The sequence below is a fragment of the Leptonychotes weddellii genome, chromosome 12 (genome assembly GCF_054177405.1).
Source record: "Leptonychotes weddellii isolate Sample4059 chromosome 12, ASM5417740v2, whole genome shotgun sequence".
In the NCBI taxonomy this organism is placed as follows: Eukaryota; Metazoa; Chordata; class Mammalia; order Carnivora; family Phocidae; genus Leptonychotes; species Leptonychotes weddellii.
Window position 1 is genome coordinate 33,882,119 of NC_138380.1, and position 26,839 is coordinate 33,908,957.

The 26,839-nt window shown below is 39.2% G+C and overlaps 1 protein-coding gene across 6 annotated transcripts in view; it reads left to right on the plus strand.

Moving 5' to 3' along the window:
* The window catches only part of DOCK4 (dedicator of cytokinesis 4), a 417,063-nt gene that overhangs the window by 332,781 nt on the left and 57,443 nt on the right, over window positions 1-26,839 (plus strand). For all 6 annotated transcript variants that reach the window (XM_081800230.1, XM_081800232.1, XM_081800233.1 and 3 more), the window contains 7 exons: window positions 5,806-5,881; window positions 7,850-7,950; window positions 8,392-8,450; window positions 16,410-16,558; window positions 18,268-18,353; window positions 22,980-23,075; window positions 23,940-24,000. In XM_081800230.1, the coding sequence (XP_081656356.1) occupies window positions 5,806-5,881; window positions 7,850-7,950; window positions 8,392-8,450; window positions 16,410-16,558; window positions 18,268-18,353; window positions 22,980-23,075; window positions 23,940-24,000 (628 nt within the window). The remainder of the gene's footprint in view (window positions 1-5,805; window positions 5,882-7,849; window positions 7,951-8,391; window positions 8,451-16,409; window positions 16,559-18,267; window positions 18,354-22,979; window positions 23,076-23,939; window positions 24,001-26,839) is intronic.

Below are 26,839 nucleotides of genomic sequence, written 5' to 3' on the forward strand. Positions count from 1 at the left end.
AAGCCATGGCACTGAATGAGAGCACCTGGAAGAGAGTAGATTAAAAAGAAAAAAGTACTCAGCACTGGGCTATAGAGCATGCTGCCATTTTAAAGGCCAGAACATGGAGAAGCATCCAGCAAAAGAGACTGAAAAGGAGCAGCCCATGATTTAAGATGAGAATCAGCAGAGTATACTGTCCTGTGAAGAAGTTATTCCATGAAGGTAGAAGTATCAAGAGCTGTTGGGAGATTGGAGATGATGAAGACTGACAGTTGCCCCCAGATTTGGCAGTGTTGTGTAGATATTGATGACCATGGCATGTGCTCTTTCAGCGCAGCGATGGAGGAGAAAGCCTTATTAGATTGAATTCAAGAACAGCTAGGAATTGAGAAAGTGAAAACAGCTCATTAGAAGTTTTGCTGTGAAAGGAAGCAGAGGAATGGGGCTACATCTGGAAGGAGTTAAGGGACGAGGACTCTTTTTAAAATATGGAATAATACAGTATTTTAGTTTACAAATAGGAATGGATTAGCAAAGACAGAAATACTGGTGCTACTAAAGAAAACAGGAATAAGTGAAGGAACAAGCTGGGGGTTGGGAAGTGGGGTTGGGCTAAGTGCAGAATTGCAGTGTGCCCTTTGAGAACTGCCTGTTACCTGTGCACAATCAGCTTGCACTGGAAATTAAACTAACCACGTAGGCATGCAGTTTAGGTTAGCTGACAATGCTTTTTGTGATAAGACTTTCTCAGTGAAAGAAGCTTGCCACACTTAGAGTAGCTCTGAAATTGTGCACACACAAAAAGCTTGGCCTTAGCTAGGAGCCTTGGCACTATAACAGGAGGGAAGACAGAGTATGTGATAGAGACGATGAAAAGTTGGGTGGTCGAGCAGCTATCTGTTGAGCACCCACCAACACGGCTACTACTGTATTTTGTTGTTGGTGGTGGTGTTTTTCTATTAGGGTAATAATCCTTGAACAATTTTACAGTCCAAGGGAGAGATAAGATACTGATTTTTACCAAAACTATCTATTACTCAGATGAATGTGCCAAACTTAAATAGTGACAGCAAATATTTACGCAAGAACCTCCCGCATACTCCATGTCCTGGTAAGTTGTGAGGAGCTGGTAGGAAGAATGGATCCATGAACTAAAGGCTTCCTTACAATCTGAGCCTGATAGGCTAAACCTGAGCCTGTTGACACATGAGTGACTTTCTGCCAGTACCACTCAGTGGAGAAGGTCAAGGGAGTTTTTAAAATCCCTAAATCCCTCCATTTCAATCTTGGTTTGTTCTTCCTCACCCATACGGCACACTTGACTAAAAGCCCAATCACTCCATTTCCTGCTTCCATTTTGGCTTATGCTGTGCCCTCCACTTGGAGTGCCTTCAGTCTGTTCTTCAAAATAGCTTTTAAAAAGGCATAAAATGTTTTACAAGCTTCTCATTTTAGAATTACCTAGTACAGCAAATAAGTATAACAAAGCATAGGTTTACATATAGTTGTGAGGCTACAGTCATTCAATAAAACTTACTGTGGGCTAGGCCCTTGGTGAAGCAGTGATTAACAAGGCCAGATCCCCCAGCATCACTGCTGTCCAAGTTCCAACCCTTGGCTGTCTTCTCCTCCATCTGTAACACAGTCCCCAAAACAAGACAGGACGATCGTGTGCGTTAGAATCGTCTGGTTGGGCCCCATCTGGAACTCACCAGGCCATCGGTGGTGGTAAGGCCCTGAAGTCTGATGAATCCTCGAGGTGATTTTGTCATGGCTCTAAAGTTTGAGGACCACTAGCTTAGATCAGTTCCCTTCGATGGCCTTCCAGGATTTTCATCTGCCCCAAGAGTCTTTGTGCTGATTTCTTCTGCCCCTATTAACCCACCAGGTTGTAGGGAAGTTGTTTTTCTCCATGATTAGAGTTCCCTAGATTTTCATTGTGTAAACATTAGTCTTCTGATACCCAGTTTATCCACAAAGTTGCTTCTCCCAGTCCAGGTATAATTTGTGGAGGTGGGCTTTTGCTTCAGCACGTTAACAAATCGGAGTAGTTTACAACAAATTAGAATAGATGAGATTTCTAGAGCAGGGAGGTAGTATTTCTTCAAAAATACTTTCTAAATGCCAGAATGAGGTGGCAACTGAAAATCTTGAAGCAATAACTTTGATTTCCTGTGCGCTAGTTCCTCTTTTCTATGTAAATTTTACCGTGCTGTGCCCATAGATGAAGGTTGTCCGAAGTCATCCTTGTGCCTGTACTTCTTTGGCAAATATCAGTCATTTGACCATTTGTAGTAACAGATTGCAAACCTTTCTTGGCTATTGAAGTGGTGTGCTGAGATTTGAAATGTCCTTATACTCAAAAACTGAGTCATGAGTAAAAGAATAAAACCAAAGGAGCCACATTGTTTTGGAAAAATTGGAACAAGTAGAGCAAGATCTCTAAACACCACAGATATCGACTACAATGAAGGAGCAATAATGTATAACTGCCTTTATGGCTTGGAGACCTGTGTGCCAGGATCCTCACTCAGTGCTGAGTTACCATGAAAAGCTCTGGGAGCTGCCTCTGTGACTTGAGCTGAATGTTTTAAGCATAAATGAAAAGCATTTGAAGTAGACTCACTTTAGGTCCTTCTAGTTTTGGGAAGTCTTGTTTTTGGAGGTCTTACCTCTCAGCCTATCAAACATATTAAATAGACCCACATGCCACATTTTACTGAAGAAAAGAAGTAAAAAGCGATTTTCACATTTTGCTTTTTAAATTATTGGCCTATGAGTGAGTCATTTAACTCGAACTGCTTGGGATTTCTCAGCATTTCTGTATATTTAGGAATTCTTGTAAAGTTGTAAAAAGTAACCTATACTTTTTTTTAATACAATAGAAGTTGCCTAAATATGAAATTGGACAATAAATGATATAAGTAATGTTGCATTCTACAGACATATAATTAAACCTTTTTTTAGTTTTTATTTTGCAGTTTTAATTTTGGTCCCATAACATCTTTTCAAGTCTCAATATTTTCCAAAGCTCCTGAAAAGATCGTAGGTCCTATGCCCTCTGCCTCTTGTGCCTAATAATAAACCGGCCTTGGTGACAGGACAAGGTATTGAATCTAGAACAAGGACTACATGCTCCCTTAAAGAATGACCAGGTATAATGACTGGCCTAAAATGCTAGAAGCCAAGAGAATGTGAAACAGAGTTTGTTGGAATGTTTATCTGGCTTAGGCCTCTGGAGAGCTTTGCTCTTCAAAGGGTGGACCAAGGATGAACAGCGTGAGCATCCCCTGGAGCTTGTTAGAAATGGCAGAATCTCAGGCCCCACCCCAGGCCTACTGAGTCATAATCTGCATTTTTAACTAGATCACCAGGTACCCACTAAAGTTTGAGAAGCACTGCTTTGTCTGGAGCAGTGGTTCTCAGTTCTGGGTGCACAGGAGAATCACCTGGGAGTCCTAACACTCCTGATGTCCAGGTTGTACCCAAGTCCATTCATTAGAATCTCTGGGGGTATCTATCTGTATTTTAAAGGCTCCTGGGTGATTCCAGAGAGCAACCAGGTTAAGACTCACTGGTTGACAATAAGGTCACAGAGGCTCCATGTTGTTTACCAGTGAGCACAGTTCAGGGAACTGTGGATTTTGTTTGTGTTTGGGACCCAGCATATAAATAATAAATGGGTCATCTTTGCTGTGGAATAACCTTCTTACTTTGGAAAGTTGAATGTTTTGGCTGCTTGCCAGGACCTTAGGCCCAATAGTCTAAATCCCAGATATGTCATGTTTCACTAGCACTGGATGCTCTTGTTTCTGAACAACAATTCATGCTACAGTCGTGGGCCAGAAGGTGGTTTTTTTATGTGAAACTCAGGTGTAGTGGGACTGTGTGTATTTCTCCATTGAATACCATAGCAGAACGTTTGTGCTTAGAACCACATGTTAAGAATGAACTGCTTCCTTGCTTGATAGCATTCCATTTTCTGATAATTAAGCATTAGTTTCATAATGTAAGTTTTAGATAAACTACTTTGGGAATTTTAATGATTTCTTCAGTTATCATCAATTCTGCTAGTGGCTATGGAAAATTGCCACTTCATACTGTTATTTGCAGGTGATTTATCTCTTTAGTAGGAAATTCACTGATGGTATCTGCTGTTTGGGGAGCTGGAGACACCACGGGACTTTTCATTTTCATAGGCTCTGCTTACACCTAACATTCAGAGTAAGAGTTGTTGAAAGATGTAATTGACATATATAAAATGTACATGCCTACTCACGGTGGAGCAGGTGCCCGAGAAATGGTGGTTTTCTTCTCTTTCCCTTTCTTTACCTTGGGCTATTCTCATTCAACCATCTGACCCCTTAGTCTTATTAATATTTTCCTATCCCAGGAGAAGGCTATCATAGTGAGTTTTCCAGCAGATAACAATAATGAACCTTTATGTCCTTCAAAGGCTCTAAATATTCTTCTAATTATAAATATCCCTCTAGTCTAGGTTTTACCAGTAGGATAATCAAGGTGTGAAGTTGGTGGGGTGTTTTGTTTCCTTTTGTTTTATTTGCAGTCATAGAACTCTACCCCTTGATTGCAAATCCTGTGGTGAGAACTGGAGTCTCATCACATCAGACACTCCATTGGGCATGCATCTCAGCAAAGGTCGAGGAGGTTTTGAGTATCAACCATATATATATATGTATACCATTAGTTTATAGTATTTTGGGGAATGGCCTGTGTTGTTTCAGTGTAATGCTGTATGTAATATTAAATGAACCAACTGGATATGCATTCAGTTTTGAATGTCAATTCACAGAGCTACAAAAAGGAGCAGGTTTTGAACGAATTGCCTAACTCTAGAATTAACCAAGAATGCTCACCAAATCCTCTTTTAATCTCCCTAGCAAGCGACACGTGGCTGTATATGTCCCCTTGTCAGGCTTCCCCTAATTTCTCCAGCCCTGAAATGCCCCATTTTCTGAATTGCCTTAACACCCACTGGCAGTTTCCCTCAGCTTAGTGCTGGGTTATAGACAATTTCACAGTCTGTAATTGTTTCTTTAGTGGCATTCTGTCACCAGGAGAGAGGGAGTCTGCCTTCCATAGCTCTTGCCTGACCCCTAATACCTTAAAAGGGGGAGAACAGAGAGAAGACCTCTAATAAATACTCAATATATTCTGTCATTTTATTGATTTCATCTTTGGGCTCCATTTCTTTTTCTGTATTTTTTTTGAAGTGTGGCTTTCTTCCATGTTAATCAAATATGGAATATTGTATTTGGATTAATCATTTTGCTTTGTTCAGAAATTAATAAAAGCATTAATTTCTGCTAGAGATTAATATATTTCTGCCTGAGTCATATGAATTCATAGATCTGGGTATCATTTTACAAAGAACCCAACTTCAGTGATTGATTTTTTTTTTTTTTTTGGGTGTAGAGATTACTTTAAAGAAAATTTTCAAAAAGTTAGCACATGGTATTCAAATAATATTATTCCACACGCTTCCTGAAGGTTTTCTTTTCCTTTTTAAAAAATTTATTTATTTATGTATTTATTTGGGGACAGTGGGATGGGGGGGGTGAGCGGAAGGGGAGGGAGAAGGAGAAAAAAAGAATCCCAAGCTGACTCCAAGCTGAGCACAGAGCCTGACATGGGGCTTGATCTCAGGGCTGAAACCGAGAGTTGGACACTTAACCAACTGAGCTATCCAGGTGCCCCCTGTAGGTTTTCTTTTACCTTAATTGTTTTTTATTCTTATGTAATAAATGATTTTCACTAATGCAAAGTTTCCAACTTAAAATGTTCTTTTTTTTTTTTCACTAGCGTTATTATTACAACAGTTCTATACCTGTCTGATGCACTTCGTAAGAACTTCTTAAATGAAAACTTTGATTATAAGGTAAGTATCCATCCAGATGACTCTCCTACCAGAGCTGAAATCTTTTACCTTATACTTGAGGAAATTACCTACCATATTTTCTTTCTTTTAATAATAGGAAAACACATTTACTCCACCTACCCTAAATTAATCTTGGGCTATATCAGCTTTCATGATGAATAATATTAGAAGTTGTCATTTCTGAACTAGTTAGGGCTACAATCATGCTTGTCAACCTAGTGGAAATCATGGTGCATAAGAGGAGGTAGTTCCTTGTTGTGACTCTAAATTTTCATTCTTCTTTCTTGTATGGTCCTCATGTGTGACAAAGGGAACTTAGAACATAGGTTTTTAAGACATTTTTTAAAATAGAGTTTATATGAAGAAAATGTTTACAAAGTAAACACTTCAGTTCCTTTACTTCTCCGTCATCACATTTTTTTTAGAATGAATTAATGAAAAGAAACAAAATGAAAGATTGGTAAAATTCTTTAAGGCAGAACTTTCTCTACATCTATAATATAATTTGATATGCCTGAGAATTCTTGATATACTATTTTTTTTAAGATTTTATTTATTTATTTGACAGAGAGAGACAGCGAGAGAGGGAACACAAGCAGAGGGAGTGGGAGAGGGAAAAGCAGGCTTCCCGCTGAGCAGGGAGCCCGATGTGGGGCTCGATCCCAGGACCCTGGGATCATGACCTGAGCTGAAGGCAGACGCTTAATGACTGAGCCACCCAGGCACCCCTTGATATACTATTTTTTAAACGGAAAATGATAATTGGTAAACAAAGATGGGCAACGCTTATCTTGGCTTCCCTTCTTAACGATGTTTTTGGGTTTTGGCATCTGTGTTTCCTATTCCTTTTAAATAACATTTTTCATATTCAACATTGAGTAAATTGTCCCTATTGGATAACTAGAAAACATAAAAAAGCACAAATCAGTAAAAACCAATGGAATTTAAAGGTTGCATACTATGTCTGTATATCATACCATATAATAATAAATATATGAAAATTTCATAATCAACTCTACTTTTTAATATTAAGTTGTTTCTGCTATTGTATTCTTATAAATCACTCTTTCTATGTGCCTTCTTACAAAATAAAACTTGGCACATATCCTTAATTATTTTTTGGATAAATATTTGTAAGTGGAATTATTGAGTTAAGGGTTATACCAACTATATTTGATTTCCTATATATACACCAACCTGAAATTACTGACTAAAATTCATATTTTGTGAAATATCTGCTCTTGACTTTTGTTCATTATTTTGCTTGGTCTTACATTTTTTGTTTGTAAGAGCTCTTTATATATAAAGGATATTAATTACAACGTTTCTCCTTATTATTTCTAATTTTGCTTGGTGTCCGTGAAGAAGTAGTTTCCTTCCATTATGTCATATATTTTTGGTTAAGTTTATTTCTGGGAATTTTATTCTCATCTCTTTCTGGTGCTGTTTTTGATATAAGAAACCTTAAACTCAAAAGATATGTCTGGGCAGGGAATTTTTTTATGCTGTCTGAATTTAAAGCAATTAGCATATCCAGAGAAGTGTATGCCTTTTTTTTTTTTTTTTAATTCTCCATTAAAAGGAGTTCCAAAAATGAATTCTCACAGGAATAAAATAACCCAACTTATACCTCAGCTTCCATGGAGATACGCAGACATATTATAAGAGAAACAAAACATTTAACATATACCAGGGAGCTTAAGAAACCTGTGATAAGGCACTGAAACAGTATAGAAATAGATAATATTTCTTTGCTTTACTTTGTTACAGGAAATTTCAAGCATATATAAAAGCAGAGAGAATAGTGTGATGAACCCCCATGTACCCATATCCAGATTCGACTATTATTCACACAGGGCCAATCTTATTTCACCTGTACCCCCGTCCACTTATCACTTTTGAAGCAAATCCAAGATATCATGTCACTTAATCTGTAAATATTTTTGTAACACTGTAATCTTGTTTTAGATCTGGGATTCCTACTTTTACCTTGCGGTCATTTTTATAAACCAGTTGTGTCTGCAGTTAGAGATGTTCACACCTTCCAAAAAGAAAAAGGTGTTAGAAAAGTAAGTATCGGTGTATAACTGGGTGGGGATATGAGGCAGATCAAATGTTGTGCTTTTAAGAGGGTGTTTAGTTCAAATGATTCATAAATCAGATGTCCATAACTGGAAATGACAATGGAGAAGCAATGAGCAAGAGGACAAGAAGCACTCTTTTCTGGAAATTTTGAACTTACTTATACTTTTATTTGGGGGGGCGGAACTCCATCTTTCAGGAATCAATATATTTTAGAAGCAAATAAAATAGAGGACAAATCTGTTTTATTAAAGGATTTATACAAGGATTTGCATTAGAAGCATCAAGACATCTACATTAAACATCTTTAATTACAAACAGTGTCTTTTAATTCAGAAGAGACATAAATACTTTTCTATTCCAAAAAGACACAAATACTTCTTTGTTTTGAAGGTTTTGTATCAGGTTTGCTTTTTGTTTTATTTCAGGTATGGTGACATGCGCGTCACAATGGGTTGTGAAATTTTCAGCATGTGGCAAAACCTAGGTAAGTAATGGAAAGAGAAGCCACCCCCATTGTAGTTTATCACTGTACTTTTAAGTGTATAAATGAAGGCAGGCAACTTACCAGTGACAGTGTCTGAAACCAAATGTTTAAACCGGTAAAGTCATCCATAGAAAGTAATTGATATTTTGGCACTGAATATGGTTATAACTAATTTTTAAATTGGTATCTGGCTGAAAAATCACCTTACCTTTGTGTATTTCATTATTAATGAATAATGAGTTTTATAATCTAGCATTGCTCCAATAATACACATGTTGTTAGCAATGAGCTAACCTTTCAGAATTTGGGATTGTAACAACTCAAAATTTCTAGAACTCTGAATTGAGTCTATGAATCATAACAGATTTAGAATTACCTTCATGAAACATTGACCTGTGCACCAGTACTCTTAAAAACTTAACACCATGGACCTATATCGTAAAGAGTATACACAAAGGATTTTAAAACGTGTGCAGTTGCTAAGAAACTATTAGATTCAATTTTGTTAATCTGACACAGCAGATAGAGAATACTACTCCAGCAAATTGATGACCTAGACCTGGTTGCATGGAAAAGAATAATATTTGGAAAATAAATTGTTTTACAATCTCGCTGGCATAGGGTTTCTTTCTAGAGATTCCAACTTACTTAATTTTGTATGCTAACTACGCAAGTGTATAGTATTCATTTACTATTACTGCATTGTAAACTTCTTGTGATTCATTAAAGTGATGGGCCTATTTGAATTGAATATGTAATGACCTAAAAGTATCTTTTCTCATGGGCTTCATCCAAGCACAACTTGTAAATGGCAGGATTTGTTTTCTGTAAATGAAAATCGAACCATTATCATTTTACTTCAGTTTATTTACAGAGTGATTTTTGACCAGGATCTGTATATATACATAGCAATATTCATAGCAATTTGAGGAAGAGCCTTGTTATATATAATTAAGCCCAGTGTTCAGTGCTTGCTGGTAATTTCAGGAAAAAAACGAAAGTGAGTTAACATCTTGAAAGCAACCTCCAGCTGTCAGGCCAGCCAGAAGAAGTCCATGACGTGTCTTTAGATTCAGCTCGAAAATAACATTAGTTTGTCTTATTTGAAGAGTACTCCTTTCAGTCTTTATGTTTTGTTCATTCTTTGTTTTTCAAAGCCCTGTAGTGTCCATATTACGTTTGGCATTACTTTAACAAGATGTTGTTATGTCAGTACTCTTTAGAACACTGGTTCTCAAATAGGCCAGGGGTAGCACCTGGGAGCTTGTGAGAAATGTAAATTATCTGGCTGCACCCCAGACCTACTGAAACGGAATCACCAAGAGAGAGTGGGACACAGCTGAGTTTTCACAGGTTCTCCAGGTGGTTCTTGACTAAAGATTGAAAAGCACTGCTTTAGATACTCTCCCCTTTCTCTGTTTTCCCAGCCCTAGAGGCTAGCTCTAGCTCAGTTCTGGCAGTCTGTTAGAAAAGGCTCCTTATACTCAACGACCAATTCCCAGCATGACATAGTTCAAACGCAGGGTGAGTGTGAATTTTCACTTCATTCCTTGGTTTTTGCATTATTTCCCTAGAGTTGTGTCATGACTTTTCTGAGACTTCCAAAACAGAAGGTGAATGCTAAAGGTCACTGCTATTGTACAACAACTAGAATGGGAAAGTGTTCAGAACTGTTGAAACCTCTCTTCCAACATATATTTTTACAAAATTATAAGAAAAATTAAGTGTTCAGAGTACTGTTTTAACACCCCTTATTGACCTTAAGTCAGCTTGTTACTTAGGAATATGAAAATATATTTGTTATAATTTGGTTTACCTATAACTATGTCACGTAGAGTATTTTGAATGCTAAAGAAGAATTTATTCAGATAATTAAAGATGTGCATTTCTTAATGGAACAGACCAGTAAAATTCAATTTAACATAGTTCATGAGGCACTGGCTCTGTGCATGTTATTTGGAGACATAAGAAAAAATGGTCCATACCTGTACAGAGCTTAGTTGTTTTTTTTTTTTGTACAGAGCTTAGTTTTTTTTATTTTTTAAAGATTTTATTTATTTATTTATTTATTTGACAGAGAGAGAGCGAGCAAGAGAGGGAACACAAGCAGGGGGAGTGGGAGAGGGAGAAGCAGGCTGCCTGCCGAGCAGGGAGCCCAATGCGGGGCTTGATCCCAGGACCCTGGGACCGTGACCTGAGCCGAAGGCAGACGCTTAACGACTGAGCCACCCAGGCGCCCCCAGAGCTTAGTTTTTAAATCTCATATTTTTTGTCTGATTTCTGTAGAACAAAAAAATCTTGATAAAAACGAATCATCATGTTTTAGTAAACTTTATGACTTCAGAAATCAAGACTTCAATAGTTTTTAGTAGATATAAAAAACACTAACTTTTAGAAAACAAATTGCAAAGAGGAAATAATAGAGTACTGAATACAGAGGAAATAATACTCAGAGTACTGAATACATTTTTTGCCACTTGAAACTACCCAGTTAGTCTAATACACAAACACAAACACAAATTTTACTGAACAGTATTTTTAAATCAGATTTTGGTCATCAGTACTTACCTAAAAGTGTGGAAACTCTTGCATATGCTAGAAACAGGTTGGTTTTTCCATTCTGTGGAGAACAAGGAATAAAGGGTGCATGTAATTGAGTCTGCTTTTAAGCACAGAGCTGTATGATTTTCAAATCTGATCATTATATCCCCTAGATTTACCTCTGAGCAATAGATCATATAGTAATTATAGGTTTAATTTTTTGAGGAACTGCCATACTGTATTCCACAGTAACTACACCATTTTACATTCCCATTAACAGTACACAAGGGTTCCAGTGTCTCCACATCCTTGCCTACACTTGTTCTTTTCTCTCTCTCTCTCTTTTAAAAGAGAGAGAGAGATAGCATGCGCATGTGGGTGTGAGCTCGGGGTGGGGGTGGGTTTGTGGGCAGGGCATGGAACAGAAGGAGAGGGAGAGAGAGAGAATCTTAAGCAGACTCCACACCCAGCATGGACCCTGATGTGGGATCCCACAACCTGAGATCATGACCTGAACTGAAATCAAGAGTCAGATGCTTAACTGACTGAGCCACCCAGGCACCCCTCTTTTTTTCATTTTTTTATTTTTTGATAATAGCCATCCTAACAGGTGTGAGGTGACATTTCCTTGTGGTTTTGATAAAATAATGTACTTTTGAAGAGTAGAGACCAAGTAGTGAAAAGTGAATACCTTCTCTTAAATGTGTTTTTCTACAGTATTTTCATTTCCAAGTGGAAGGACTAAAAATGCCCTGTCAAGAGAAGGGGGAAGGCATAAATTTCCCCCCAAATTTTATACATTAGTACTATGCTTAGAGGAATAGGCTGCAAAGAAAGAGGCTAGTCTTGACTACTGTGTCCCACCTTTGGCATTCATTGTGCTTCAAGATTAAGTTTTTTCTTGCTATTTTTGGTTGAACTAACATTCTTACTAAATATAAAGTGGGCTTTTTTTTTCCACATTTGCAAGCATAGGGTCTTGTAACTGCCATAGAAAAATCAATACTTCCCTAACAGGCTGTTTTGTGCCCATAAATATAAAACTTCAGCAGCCCAAGTAGCAGATGCCCTAAATACTTCAAAACAAGACCATGTGGCTGACAATTAGAGATGGGGAAAGTATACTAAATCTTCAGTTTGAAAAGAAACCATTTAAGTAAAGTTTATTTTGCTGTTGTCATACATAGCTCAAAATTTTGCTTTGCTAATCGGGGAGGAATTAAGTTTTCTCTGGTGAGAGTCTGCTCAGGTTTATGCAGGTTCTGTGTTCCCAAACTGTGTTTTCAGTGAATAAGGCTATCTTCATGCTTTCCTGTATAGTGATTTAAAAATAGGTGTGGCCTGTCTGCTGTCAATAACAAATAAGGCATAAAATGTAGTGTAAGGACTTTGTTTGGATTATGATTGAAGGAAACCACTTGTAAATGACATGTTTTAGGACAATCAGGGAAATTTTAATATAGGCTGAGTTTTATTATTTTATTTTATTTTTTAATTAACATAATGTATTATTTGTTTCAGGGGTACAGGTGTGTGATTTATCAGTCTTACACAGTTCACAGTGCTCACCATAGCACATACCCTCCCCAATGTCCCTCACCCAGCCACCTCATCCCTCCCACCCCCCTCCACTCCAGCAACCCTCAGTTTGTTTCCTGAGATTAAGAGTGTCTCATGGTTTATCTCCCCCTCTGGTTTCGTCTTGTTTCCTTTTTCCCTCCCTTCCCCTATCATCCTCTGTCTTGTTTCTCAAATTCCTCATATCAGTGAGATCATATACTTGTCTTTCTCTGATTGACTTATTTCACTTAGCATAATACCCTCTAGTTCCATCCATGTCATTGCAAATAGCAAGATTTCGGGTTTTTTAATGGCTGCATAATATTCCATTGTATATATATACCACATCTTCTTTATCCATTCATCTGTTGATGGACATCTAGGCTCTTTCCATAGTTTGGCTATTGTGGACATTTCTGCTATAACCATTGGGGTGTACGTTAGGCTGAGTTTTAGATTAAGGAATTATTGTGTGCCTTTGTTAGAGGTAATAAAGGCATTGTGATTATATATATATATATATATATTCCCACCTGTTAAAGATGATATGATGTCTCAGACTTGCATTAAAGTACCCAAGAGGGGAGAAAAATCATTGGGGTGATAGGTGAAACAAGATTGGCAAAAATGTTGATAATTCTTGAAGCTAGATGATGGGTATGTGGGGATTTGTTTTAGTATTCTTTATAATTTTGTGTACCTGTAAGATTTTTCATAGTAAAAAAATGTTTTGTTGACATATAATTAACATGCAATGTTATATTAGCTTCAAGTGTACAACATAATAATTCAATAATTCTGTACATTACTCAGTGCTCACCAGGATAAATGTAGTCCTTATCCATCACCGAACAATACATAGTAAAAACCTTTTTAAAAGGAAGAAAATCAGGTTGTAAAATGTCTATAAATAGAGATTTTTTTTTTACAAAGTAATTCAAAAATACTCAGGGAAACAGTGATAAATAAGTGCATGCTAATGATGTTCTTTAGAGAGGCCAAAGGATGCCAGGCTCAGGAAAGATTAAAAATGAAGATCATAATGTAGCAGCTCTGAGTCTCATTTCAACAGGCAAGGGGGGACTATTTGGGCTGGCAGGAAATTCCATTTTATTTTGTCTTTCTTGCCACTTCTATCTCCCCTCCCCCCACACACACCCAAAAGCTATGCCCAGATTTGGTGTCTTACATAGTCTCAAACCTGTGGGGAGGCCGTCCTGGTTATTGGTCGTATGTCAAGGTGACCTTGGTCCTGCGTTCCTGGTCCCCTCAGCGTGTGGCTCTGCCGGGCACAATGTCTGTAGTGGACCTGGAACCCCGGCAGCCATCCCCTCGGGGCAGGCTCAGGGACCGGATGTAAGGCCTGCCCATCTCAGGCTGGGCCAGAAGTCTCCATCTCCCATTTCTCTCTCTTCCCCTCTCTTGTCAGGATGTCTTGAGTAAGCACTGAGTGGGTTAGGCTTTTGCAAATGACAGTAAGAGGGATGCAGCTCAGGTTGCTGCTCCTTTCTGCCCTGACAGACGTAACCGAGGAAAGCAGTCGCAAAAGGTGGCTGCTCGCTCCCTGCTTGAAACGCGTATGTTGGGAAGATGGAGGAGATACAGGGAGAACTGTGGGGTGAAGTTCTCTATATTCTGCCACAGTGAGTTTGTCCATCTTGAAAGGATTCATTCTTTTGGAGGAAAATACACCAAGTTAGATTAATAAGGAAGTTTCTTCTGATGAGTAAGAAGGAGGTGTTCTTGGTCAGATGAGGAAAACTAAGGAGTCCCTTGGGAGAGATACGATTGTACCTGGGTCACAGAGAAAGGTAGGAAAGCAAAAAGAATTCTAAGCCAAGTTTATTCCTCACACATAATGGGTATGGATAAGTAAGATGGTGAGCAAACAAGTTACTTTTAATGAAAACCCTCAAAGAGAAAGGAAAAGAGGATGTGGCCTCAGTGTTGGGAAGGAAAGGGACTTTCTGAGAGGCCAGGGCCTATGACTTGTGTCCTGCTTAGGTCCCACAGCACTGAGGAAAAGGGATGGGGGCCACATCCTGAACATGGCTGAACTGTCTCTAGGCACTTTCAGTCACAAAACACAGTGACTTCACAAACATCCACTTGGGTTTGTCTGTCTCTAATCTCACTCATCATTTTTTTCCAATTTCCAAATTTTTCCTTTCCTATTCTTTCTTTTAAAAGCCCCTCTAGGGGCGCCTGGGTGGCTCAGTCGGTTAAGCATCTGACTCTTGATTTCCACTCAGGTCACGATCTCAGGGTCATGAGATTAAGCCCTGTATCTGGGCACTCAGCATGGAGTCTGCTTAAGATGCTCTCCCTCTCCCTCTGCCCCTCTGCCCCCCACCACTTGCTGTGTCAAAAAATAAAAAATAAGGGGCGCCTGGGTGGCTCAGTCAGTTAAGCGTCTGCCTTCGGCTCAGGTCATGATCTCAGGGTCTTGGGCTCTTGGCTCAGCGGAGAGTCTGCTTCTCCCTCTGCCCCTCCTTGTGCGTGCTCTCTCTCTCTCTGTCTCAAATAAATAAATGAAATCTTAAAAAATAAAATAAAATAAAAAATTAAATAAAAAAATTAAATCCCCTCTAAAGTCAGTATAAACGTAAACTGTATATTTGTACCCTGGATTTGTATACGTCTGAGCTCTTTGGCCACCCTAATGCCTCCTAGTACAGAAAACAAAGTAGAGAAATTGATAATTAATGTGCAGGTATGTAACTCCAAAATGTGCCAGTAACTCTGAACGATATGATTTTGTGTGTATTTGACCCTTACTACTAAAAGATTAGAGGTAGAAAAGAATAATAAGGGGGAAACTATCTTAATCATGAAGCCAGCTCTCTTCTGCCCAGCTTCCCAACCTGTTCTATGGGTTTTAAATGGATGCTTTAAGTGTCGTATGCTTTCAGCCACAATGCTCAAGGTTAGCACTTGAAAAGTAATGTGTTTTCCATTGCATGCAGTATTCTTATTATCAAAGTAAAACTCTGATATTTAACATAGACCATTAGTGTAATGGATGGAACGCGACACTCATCTACTAGATGAAATCATCAGTGCCCATCCTACCCTCTACCTTCCTTTTCAATGAAGCATCAGCACCATACTTTGTGTACTTTGGTAATACACCATTTCGAGTTCACTGTTGTTAAAGTGTAATCTTTTTAGAAAATTGTCACATTCCCTTTTTTTGGATTACCATTTAGTTTTTTATTTAGGCTGTGTGTTTATTATGTTTAAAAACATAAGAAAATTTGTACAATGCAGGGACCACTTTTTTTCATATATAAAAATCGACTCGACTCTTACCACCCAGAGATAACCTTCGTGGTTAACGTTAGGGGATATAAGCTTCTTGACTATTATATATAGATTTTTTTTTTTTAAACGTAAGAGGTACCTGCCCATACTGTATTGTACCTTGCTTTTTCAATTCTATCGAAAAGCTTTGCCTATTATCCTTCCTAAGCCTCAGTTTTAGTGACTGCAGAAAAATTTTGATGTGTGACTGTATAAGAGTATACATAACCAATTCCCGATGATTTAACTTTTGGTATAATTTTAATTTGTCATTTTTAATTTGTGGTGTAATTTTTCATGGTATCTTAGAGCTTTTTGTTAAACTGTGAAAAAGTAAATCCACAGTTTTTTCATAAAAAATGATGGAGAAATATTAATCAACATATGGAAATTCATTGTTTATGTATCTGCTTAGGGAAATACTTTCTTGCCTGGAGAGACAACTATAATTGAATATACTTGTGGCAATCATTTATAACAAATTTAATAATATTAATTTTCTGAAATCCTACTAAGATTAAATATACTGAAACTCAAATGTTTTATTCAATTTAGGAGAGCACAAGCTTCATTTTATTCCTGCCTTGATTGGCCCTTTCCTAGAAGTGACCTTGATACCCCAGCCAGATCTCCGGAATGTCATGATTCCTATTTTTCATGATATGATGGACTGGGAGCAGAGGCGGAGTGGCAATTTTAAACAGGTAGGCGGATGAGCTTCTCAGAGCAGTTGGGGAGAATTTCATTTCTCCTTGAGCATCTCTGAGCTACCAGATTCAACTCCGAGTTGGGAAATGAGCACCGAGCCAGCTGTCAAGGGACTTAGATTCTAGCCTCGCCTGCCTTCGCCCATTCCCGTGGCCTTGGTCACCTCTCCAGTTCTATGTTCCCCTGAGCCTCTGGGGGAGCTCTAAAATCCCTTTCTGCTGAAAAATTCTGTGATTTCCGGGGTCTCTGCTGAAGAGCTGGCAGGGACTTGTTCTGTTCCCAGTCAGACACAACACGGAGGAATCAGAAGCTTAATGATTCTTAAAATCATTGACCTCTCTGTGGTCTGCACATTGCTCCTGGCGAATGGCTAGGTTTTGAGCATTTGATGCACAGTATGTTTTATTGCTTTTTGCTTGAAGTGTTGATAATTAATTTAAACCAGAGAGCAGTGGAAATTCTTGCATCTAGATTCCTGTATGAGCCTATTATTTCTCATTGACATAGGTTCTGATTGCTCTGCTCCAGTTTTGGAAAGAATAGATGTTTTTATTACAAAACCAGATTACATAAGAAATCAGCTGCTTTTGCCACGCCAGGTCACTCAAGTTGGAGATAGTCGCCTTCTTTCTGTTCGCATAGTCACCTCACTGACCTGTACTCAGTCATCTGTGTGAAGGATCTGCTCCCCCCCCCCACTTCATGCTTCTCCAAATGAAGGGCTTTCTCAAATTTTAGGAATGATTATCAACTCTATGAGCGAGCTGAGTGCATACACAGAACCCTCCTCCTGCAGAAGCATGGCATTTTACCTGTATTGATATCTCATTTCAAGAAAGCTAATAACTGAATGGAAGGCTATTTTAAAATTGTACATGCGTGGAGGGGGCCCGCTCTCCTTCCCTTTGGTCTTCATAGCCTTATTAGAATTTGGTTCAAAGGAATAACTGAGCTTAGTCCTTTGACAAAGTCAAATATCCCTCCCAATCTGTAGTAGCTTACCTCTCTCTGACCATGCAGGGGTGTTTGATTTTTTGTCTTTCTGCCTCAGATAGATGAAGGGATATTTCTGCTTGCCTGATAGTCAAGGCCCAAGGAGTTTACATTCTTGAAGATACAAATGTTTTGACTGCAGTTTTTTGGGAAATATGTCCTTTCTCTCTCATGTAGCTTATTGCTGACTTAGACTATTTCTATGGATCTACCATCTGTACATGGATAAGGCAAGTTCTCAACTTGAGCAAAGATTTAGTGCAACCTCGAACTGTTTTGAGAAAGAAAATAGATTCAAAACACATCAAAGATTTAAATTAATGTCAGTGGGTATGTTACTTTGCTAATGTTCTTACACATCTAGTGATTTTTAAAAAAATAAATAAATAAGTAGACTTGCCAGTTTTTATAGCTCTTAAAAAAATTCAAATGTTTAAGCTGGGCTGCAAGCATTTGTGTTTGAGTCAACAAATAGATGTCTTTGGTGGCAGCAAATGATACCCCTCTGGGAGTTTGAAGTCACGTTGCTCCATCTCAGTTAGCCCCCTAGAATTCCAGGGGAGTGTCTGCTATTAACCACAGCTTATGATAATGTTGCTTTCACAAAATTTACTGTGGTTTGTTTCCCTTGCAGATATAAATACGTTTCGGTTTGCCTAGAGATCCCACTTGTGAAGGGGAGGAAAGGGAGTAATATTTGGGTATGTTTCAGGTGGAAGCCAAGCTAATTGACAAGCTGGATAGCCTGATGTCCGAAGGCAAAGGTGATGAAACATACCGCGAGCTCTTCAACAGTATGTGAGTAATACGTGTATCTCCAGTCGATTCCATTCAGAGGATTTGGTGTCAGTCCTGGGCGGCTGAGAGCTGCAAAGATAGCTTGGGTCTCACAGGAGTGCTTTGTCTTTGTGGAGTGTGAAATAAAGGATAATTGCCTAACTCTGGTGAATGGATCTTATTATGTTGATGATTAGACCCGTCTCCTTATTTTAATCTCTGATTAGCTCAGGTCACTTGTGTTCTGTAACAAATCTCACTCTTTTCAAGCCTAAGTATTAAAGCTGGGGCTGCAAGATAATGATTTTAAGTAGGGGTTAAGAGTGGGAAAAGGGGGCGGGGTGGGGGGGGTACAATGGTGTGATTATGGTGTTCGTGTGCAATGCTTTCCAAAGCAGGATATCCTTGGCTGATTTGTTGATGGGGAAATTAACCTACCTGGCATCTGTTTTTCAGCACTTGATTTGATTCATCGATACTGATTGCTCACTCAGCGTTAGTAATTGCTTTCTAAATGTTCTTATTAGAATATCACAGAAGCAAGTTGTTTTTAGTAAATTCTGTGATTTGGATTTGGATGGAAGCTAGAACAACAACAGACTTAAGGGGAGTTTGAGGTTGTCCTTCCTAATAGAATGTGATCGCAGTCCAGGGTGAATGGCTTATCCCAAGTTTTCATCACGGTGTGAGATGGTCAGAGAGTTCATGCAAGAGTGTTCTAGAACGTTAGGGTTTGAATTCCAACACTTGTTTTCTCTACAGTTTTCTGTGGATCTTAGCCACTTTCAGTCCTAGTATATTGATAAAGTGCTCCTTTTTGAAGGCAGGACTAGCTCATTGTGCCTGGAAAATGCTTGCAGTTCTTTCAGAAGTATAGGAATCATGCAGCGATACATTTTTCTGTTACAGAGTATGCTCTGCCTCGTATGTGTGCCCAAGCGTCACGTCAAACTGTGAATGCTTCAGAACTGATAGCCAAATGCCAAGTTGTATACTTGGTTTTATGATCATTAATTTAGAAAAGTAGATATATTAGTATCCAGGTTTAGAAAGTATTATTAGTGACTGACAGGTTTCAAATTGCCTGATTCAAAATCATCCCTGAACCTTTTAAGAAAATTACATTCAAAGGAAAAGCCAAGAAGGGGTATACAGATTTCTTGGGATGATGGTGGGTGATGATAAAATAATTCTTTGTACTGACTCCTGAACAAAACCATTTTCTTCTGATACTGTAATTAAACTGGAACTTTTAGTAATTATTCACCAAGCCCTCGTTCAGTCTAGTATACAAAGCGTCTGTGTTTCATGACAGCTAGAGTTTAGCAAGAACTCTGATTAAAACCTCATCCAGTGTAATAAATTGCCTTTGAAAACTCCTCTCCTTTCAGTTATTAGTCCTTGGTTTGAACAAAGAACTAAAATGAGAAAGCACTCAGTGAAATGAATCTCTTGAGATTTGTGATTATTTATAATAAATTCACAAGATTAATAAATATATCATTTTATAGTGCCTCTTATCTACTTTAATAAAGGCCTATAGCTTGCAATTTGGATTGCTTGTGTATAAATGGGGCTTTGAAACAGAAGATGTACCTTGACATTAGAATCAAACCAGTAATTAATATATTAAGCCTCTGTAGTTAAGACTGTTTTAAGGTGCCTGATTCGTTCAATGGAGATTATTTTTCTTTTGTGATTTTTAGCATATTATTAGAAAGGTTACTATAAATATTTTTCTTTCATGCTTTTCTCATCAGCATACTGGGATTAAATAAAACCTAAAGTGATAATTAAATACCATTACTACCTGAGCTCAGAAAAGAAAGTGAAAAGCTAACTATATTTCAGGAAACAATGAAATGCTTCTTTGGCTATAGAAGTCACCGTGAATTAGTATAAGCACAGTGAGTCACTGCACACATTATGAATTAGGAACACATGCCGTTATGGTACAGATTCTCATTTGTTCTCTGTCGTTCATATCGAAAACTTCTTCAAATTGTCCAGAAGCTGAAAGTAGCTTCCTGCTTCCTGAACATGTAGGAGTTGCAATGGTTTCCTTCCTAAGAGCTTGCTCACCTTTCCCCACCCCCACCCCCAACATTATCTTCACGGACCCATACTCCATCTTTTTGAATAAGTACGAGTCAGGATTTATTATTTTTGATAATGCTGCAATTGTAGATCATAGACACCAGTGTGAAATCTCCAGCATAGAGTGTCAGAACTAAATTCTGCTTCCCCTGGCTCTGCTCGGTTCACTCATTTGGTTTTATTTACTGAGCACCTCCCTGGGTCAGGTACTCTCCTAGGGCTGGGGACCCTGCAGTGACTGTGCGGTGGGAGCACACAGTAGGGCACTTTCCAGAAGAGCCACCATCCCCCGCACTTCTTTCTCATGTGTTGCTTTAAATAATTAAATAAGACTCCAAGTCATTTCAAAGGTCTTTATTTGACGATCACACATTTAATTTTAGAGTGGATATGCGACACAGATCTCAGGTGTCTGACTCTTTGGATTAAGAAGAGCATGGGCAGACACAGGTGTTTCGTGTAGGAGTGATGGCCTCAACAACATTGCATGAGGATGTAGACAGAAGCAGATTTAGGGTCAGATCCTACCTCCCCCTGTTAATATTTTTTCACAGAGTAAGAGCCTGCTGAGCATTATGTCATCCTATAGGATTCTGGTTTATCCTGCTCTCCAGTGTTATGGAGGCCCATTGCCTATCAACTAGCAATAAGAAATCACCCTTTACTGTTACTGGATGAGTTCACTGTGTACTCAGCATGGGCACGTGGGCATGATTATAGACCAAATAAAAACACCCAGTCTCACCGAAGTTATCTAGACTCTTCTCTTCTTTCTGACAGGCTCCCCTTCTCAGTTAAACTGGGAGAACAAGCTTCCCGACTGAAAGAACAAGCCTGGCTGTGAAAGCGGATGAATTGGGTTCTAGACTTGGTCCTAACATTTGGGTCTGGGATTAGTCAAGGTTAAGCGGACTCTGCAGAATTGTGCCTCTTCTTACAAGAGGGTTTATGTAGCTCTGATTTCTTACTGCATCAGGAGGCTGTGCAAATTAATGAAATTCATGCCCACAAAAGAAGTCTCCATATATTTTTAGAATTATTACTTAACTTGAGTTCTTTGTTTTTCAGCCTGTAAAGTATATGAGGTGTGGGCTGTCACTTGGGGAAATTTCTACATCATCCTGCATTGCTTTGGCAGGCAGATTTGCATTTGAGTCCTTGGTTCAATACCAGTTTGGCATTTAAGCTCAAAACAGGTGCTGTTCAGAGGGTTCTTAAAAGAAAACACATTTTAAACAAACTAGGGGCCCTTCCCTGGGAGATTAGTCAGGGTGGGCTCCATCCCATGGTGTACAGCTTCTCTCCCTCCCTCCCCCCACTTAATCTAGGAAGCAGTTCAGAATAAACCAGGAAACAAATGCTCAGGGATGCATAGGCAACAGATGAGGAGACAAGACAGAAGGCTGGGTGCTGGAATGGCAACACCGAGAAGAAATGGGAAGGGAAATTAGGAGAGAACCTAGCCACAGAAAGGAAGGAAGGAAGGAAGGAAGCAAGCTAGCTAGCTTTGGCAGAACAGCTTTTTCCTTTAATATTTATTTTTCCTTTAAGCACAATATATGATTGGCTTAGATTGTACTTGTGAGAAATGTTTTCTCTGTTACTCCCAAAACCAAGATGAAAGGGAAACAAGATTTTAGACAGAAAAGATCATTAAATGCAGAGGGGTGGGGAAGGATCCTCACATTGCCATGCCTGTGTTCTTACTTTTATCTTTTGGGGAAAGTTCAGTCATAAAGGCTTTGCCAAGTGTATGCTTAATTTGCCAAGAGGCAGGAGTGAAAGTCAAACAGATCCTAATTATTCTGATTGTTGTGATTTTGTGTTTACATAGTTCCTCTGCTCCAAGGTGCTTAAGATTAGGGAAAATATAGGAGGAGAGATGTGGTTCGGTACTTGTCATCAATCTGCTCTAACAACCACATAGACAATCCCCTGTGATTAATGACAAAATGAATGAAACTGTTGAGTGAGTGCACAGATAGTACAATATGTATTGAGTGGGCAAATGTGAAGGGAAAGGAAAAAACGCAAAACGTCATACCGTCTGTACAAGGATTTTCCTCTAGCAGTTGCATTGCAGTAAAATTGCCTGGATGAAGATGCATTCTACCGAGAGGTAGGAAAACATTTTTATGTGAATAACAGGAAGATCTTATTTCAAAGTAAACTTAGAGGTACTCCTGTTTTCGCTTTTCGCGGTGTTATTTGCTGTGGTAAGGTTCAAGCCTCTGTTAGTGTAAGAGAGAAGCTAGGGGAGAATGCCTTTGAGCTGTGGGGTGCTTGTATATTTTGAAAATATGATCATATGCATGTGTTCGTGTTTTATGACTTGGATAATCTGAAATCAATTTGCTTTGTCAATGCTTCCTGGATTAGAATTCCACTATTTGGTCCCTATCCTAGGTAAGACATTGTGTGCAAATCGTGCTACTTGTGAGATGTTGCAGTGGTTGCTAAGGCATTTAAGGTACTGATGAAAGTAAGATGGTTGTCATGGTGACTGATAAAAATAAATGTTGAAAATGCCCTGGGTTCTTTCTTTTCCAGTCTACTAAAGAAAATTGAGCGGGAAACATGGAGGGAAAGTGGCGTTTCATTAATTGCCACTGTAACTCGTCTGATGGAGAGGTTGTTAGATTACAGGTAAGCGGAGTCCCCTGCTTCCCAGGAGTGCTGCGCTCCAGCTGGGAAATCAGAGTTAGGATCCAGTCAACTTCCCGCTGGAGTTAATCATCAGCCCACAGAACCTTATGCAGTAAGATAATGGACTTCTAACTCGCTGGCTCTGAGTTTTTAGTTGATTTTTGCCCCTTTTTCTCTCTTTTGTTCGGTGGACCATTCTTTCAAAGTCTGAGTGAATTGAGAAGGTTCTCAGAGTCCCATGAGTAAAGGGATCTTTTTTGGTGTTTAGACTCAGCCATTAGAACCAGTAGATCCTTCCGTTTTAGGGTGAAGACGGTGTTACAGAGAATTGTACGGTCAGGCTGCTTTCTTATGAAAGGGGGGGTGGGGTGCAAAGCGCACACTGTTACCTTTCATAGACCTAATTTTTTGATTTTTAAATTAGCTCAACTGTTAAAGCAGTTCATCCCACTTAAATGCATGGTGTTTTTCTTTTAAGAATGAAACCCTCATTCTTGTTGTTGATGGCCAGGCTTCCAGCTATTTCCCACCTCTCTGGAAGAAGGTGTATAAGAACACATCTTCACTCCACCTTCTCCCGCCCACACCCCCCCCCCACACCCCCACCCCCACCCCACGCTACTGAGAGGGAGCAGAGCCCATAGGCAAGGGAAATGCGCAGCAGAAACTGGTGCTCAGGAGTGTCTCACCTGAGATCCTACAGCCTGGGGCCACTCCCCTAGTCCCCAGAGCCTCCTTCTCAACAGCAACTTGCGATTTGCCTCAGGTCTCTGACAGTACTCCCCACCCCCCCTCCCCCAGACGAAACTGTGTTTGTCCCTAATAAGGAAGTTCTGAGTTCTGACTCTTGCTTTTTGTTTTTAGGGACTGCATGAAAATGGGAGAGGTAGATGGCAAAAAGATTGGCTGCACAGTTAGCCTTCTGGTTAGTAAACTATTCCCCTTTTCCTCCTTCTATCCTAACATTTGATTTTTCACAGAAGTACTGTTTGTTTTTAGTTTACAATGTGTTTTTATCTGGCTGTTTCTTAGAAGAGCTTGGAAGTGTTTTCAAAAGAAGCATAGCAAGCTTCAGGTCGAATTAAATCCCAGAAAATTCTCAGCTGCGAACATTGCAGAATGCACGCACTGCATGCCCTGAGGCTCTGCGAGATCAGAGAGCAATGCCCCCTCCTCTCCTGTGGAGCTTTACCATCGGGGAGTCTTCTGTGGCTTTCCTAGAAGAAGGCACCATGTCCCCAGATAGAGGTCTTTTTACTTCTATATAGACAGTTTCTTTCTGTCCTTCTTATATTCATTCTACATTTTAATGAATATTAGTCATCTCTTCTTCTGTGAACAAATGACAGTTTCTGTTTAACATACTAATTTCCACTCTCTAGCTTGTTTGCAAATTGTCTAATACCACTATTGTGAAGTTTTGCATTATAACTGCAATGACCATATAATTGATCACCCAAAGAGGACATTTTTTAGGAGTAAAATTAAATATTACATAAGGAAGACAAGCTAAACCACAATTGTCCTGGAAAAGTAAATTGTATGAAAATGTCTCATCACTAACTGATAAAAAGGATGGTATTCTCACCACAGAACTAAAGAATGACCATACATAGAGACATTCATATATATATATATATATATACCCTATATATATAAATATATAGGGTATATTGATGCCTTTGAAAGTTTCCCTTAGTCAGATATGAAATACAGGAATATGTGACTGCTTCCAGGTCTAAATTTGTGAGTGCCATGGTTTCTTTTTCTCATATTGCAGAATAGATGAAACTTCATCAGCTATTCTAAGTACTTGTACAGACGTTCTTCTCCTGACTCTAATTGTTGGAATCGCTCACATGCCCTGCTGGTCTCTCTTTGCTGTCACCGTGGAAGTGTCTTTTGCCCCCACCCTCATCTGTCTTGTCCTAGCTCACTGGCTGCAGTCTTTCCAGTCTGTTCTGTCTCTTCCCCTCACAGCCCCTTGTCAAAGCTCAGGACTTCTGCTCTCTTGTTATCAGTTTCCCTAATTTGTGTCCTCACTGCACTCTGCTTCACCTCCGAGTAGATGCCTGTGTCCTTCTTTACCACACCCACTGATTGTTCCACATTTTTTTTCTTTATTTTTTTAAATTTTTTTGTTCCGCATTTTGAACTCTTGTCCCACATCCCCACCTCCAAACTCGGTCACTAAAAATAGTGAGACTCGAGAGTCCTCTATCCAGCCCCATCTTGTGGTGCGCTTTCTGACATAATTTTTGTCATCAGACCCAGCAGTGACCTCAGGCCCCCAGGCCAGACTCACAAGGTCAGCCCACTCACCTCCCCTCTGAGCCCTCATTTCTAACCTCAAACATCGTCATTATTAAGTCTTCCCCACTATCTTGTCTGCTACTGCCACCCTTTACCACGTTCGAGATCCTCAGCCTGAGCTGCCTCTATGTCCCTACCTGTGCATCAGTGTTTGGGCAGAAGAGCCAAGTGCTCTGTGAGCTTTCAGTCTTCTTAGTCCATCTGCTTAACCCCAGCTTTTCCCCAACGCTGGCCACAGAGTTGCATAAATAACCTCAAAGGACAACCTTGACCTTTTTCCAGAAGAACCTTCTTCCCTTGTCTCCATCTTCTGCCACGGTGCCTTCTGTGTGGAGGTAAACAGGTACATGCAGACTCTGGGTTCATTTCCTCAGGTGGCGTAACAGAAGAGATCATTTCCTTGGATGACAGAATGAATGCTCTGCCCGAAATATGTGTAGTCCCCCAGTAGGAATCAGCCAGAGACCTAATAAAATCAGTGGCCCCAGCAGGATTCACTTGACACAAAGAATTTATCCTTTTGGCTTTGCATTGACCAAGAACAGTCTTTATAGAAAATGTTAACATTTTTTTAAAAGATTTTATTTATTTATTTATTTATTTATTTATTTATTTGAGAGAGAGTGAGACAGAGCATGACCTGGGGGAGAGGCAGGTAGAGAGGGAGAAGCGGGCTCCCCAGTGAGCAGAGAGCCCAACACGGGGCTCGATCCCAAGACCCTAGGATCATGACCAGAGCAAAGGCAGGTGCTTAACGGACTGAGCCACCCATGTGCCCCGAAAATGTTAACATTTTGAAAGCTGTTCTAATTTCAAACTAGCACAAGAATGCTTATTACAAAGTGCCAAATATGTAACTTTGAAGCTAATCTTTTTAGCTTCTAGTCCATATGGAAAGTTCTTGATGTTTTCTAGTAGTAATATGGTTGTCTTCAGCTACTCACTTCCTCTTAGAGATTTTCCTTAACTCTTTGGAAAGATTAATTCAAGGTTGTCTTCAGGAGAGCTCTGGCTTCCTTCACAAGATTGAAGTTAAACTGTAGTGTTAAATTGGTCAAAATGCATAATGTTTGACATGACTCATACTAGGAAATGCAATTATTGTTTTGTTCTTTGTGTCACAAGTTTTGCCAGACATATGTGAAAAATTCTCATCTGCTGACTGGAGAGATGTTTCTTCTTCTTTTTTTTTTTTTTAAGGAGAATTATTCACTTACAGAGTGATCGCTTATTTTGTTCCCCCAAAAATGCTGCTTCTTACCAGAAAGCTATTAAAGCAAAGTAAAAAGCCTGCTGTGGGGTTGTTAGACTTGTGTTTATAGTACAACAAATCTTGCTAATTAAAATGATTTTGTTCATAGTAAGAGAGATGTGAATAACATTATTTACTTAGATTTTTAAGGAATGCCAAGATCTATAGGAGACAAGAGGAAAAGGGAGAGGATAATGGT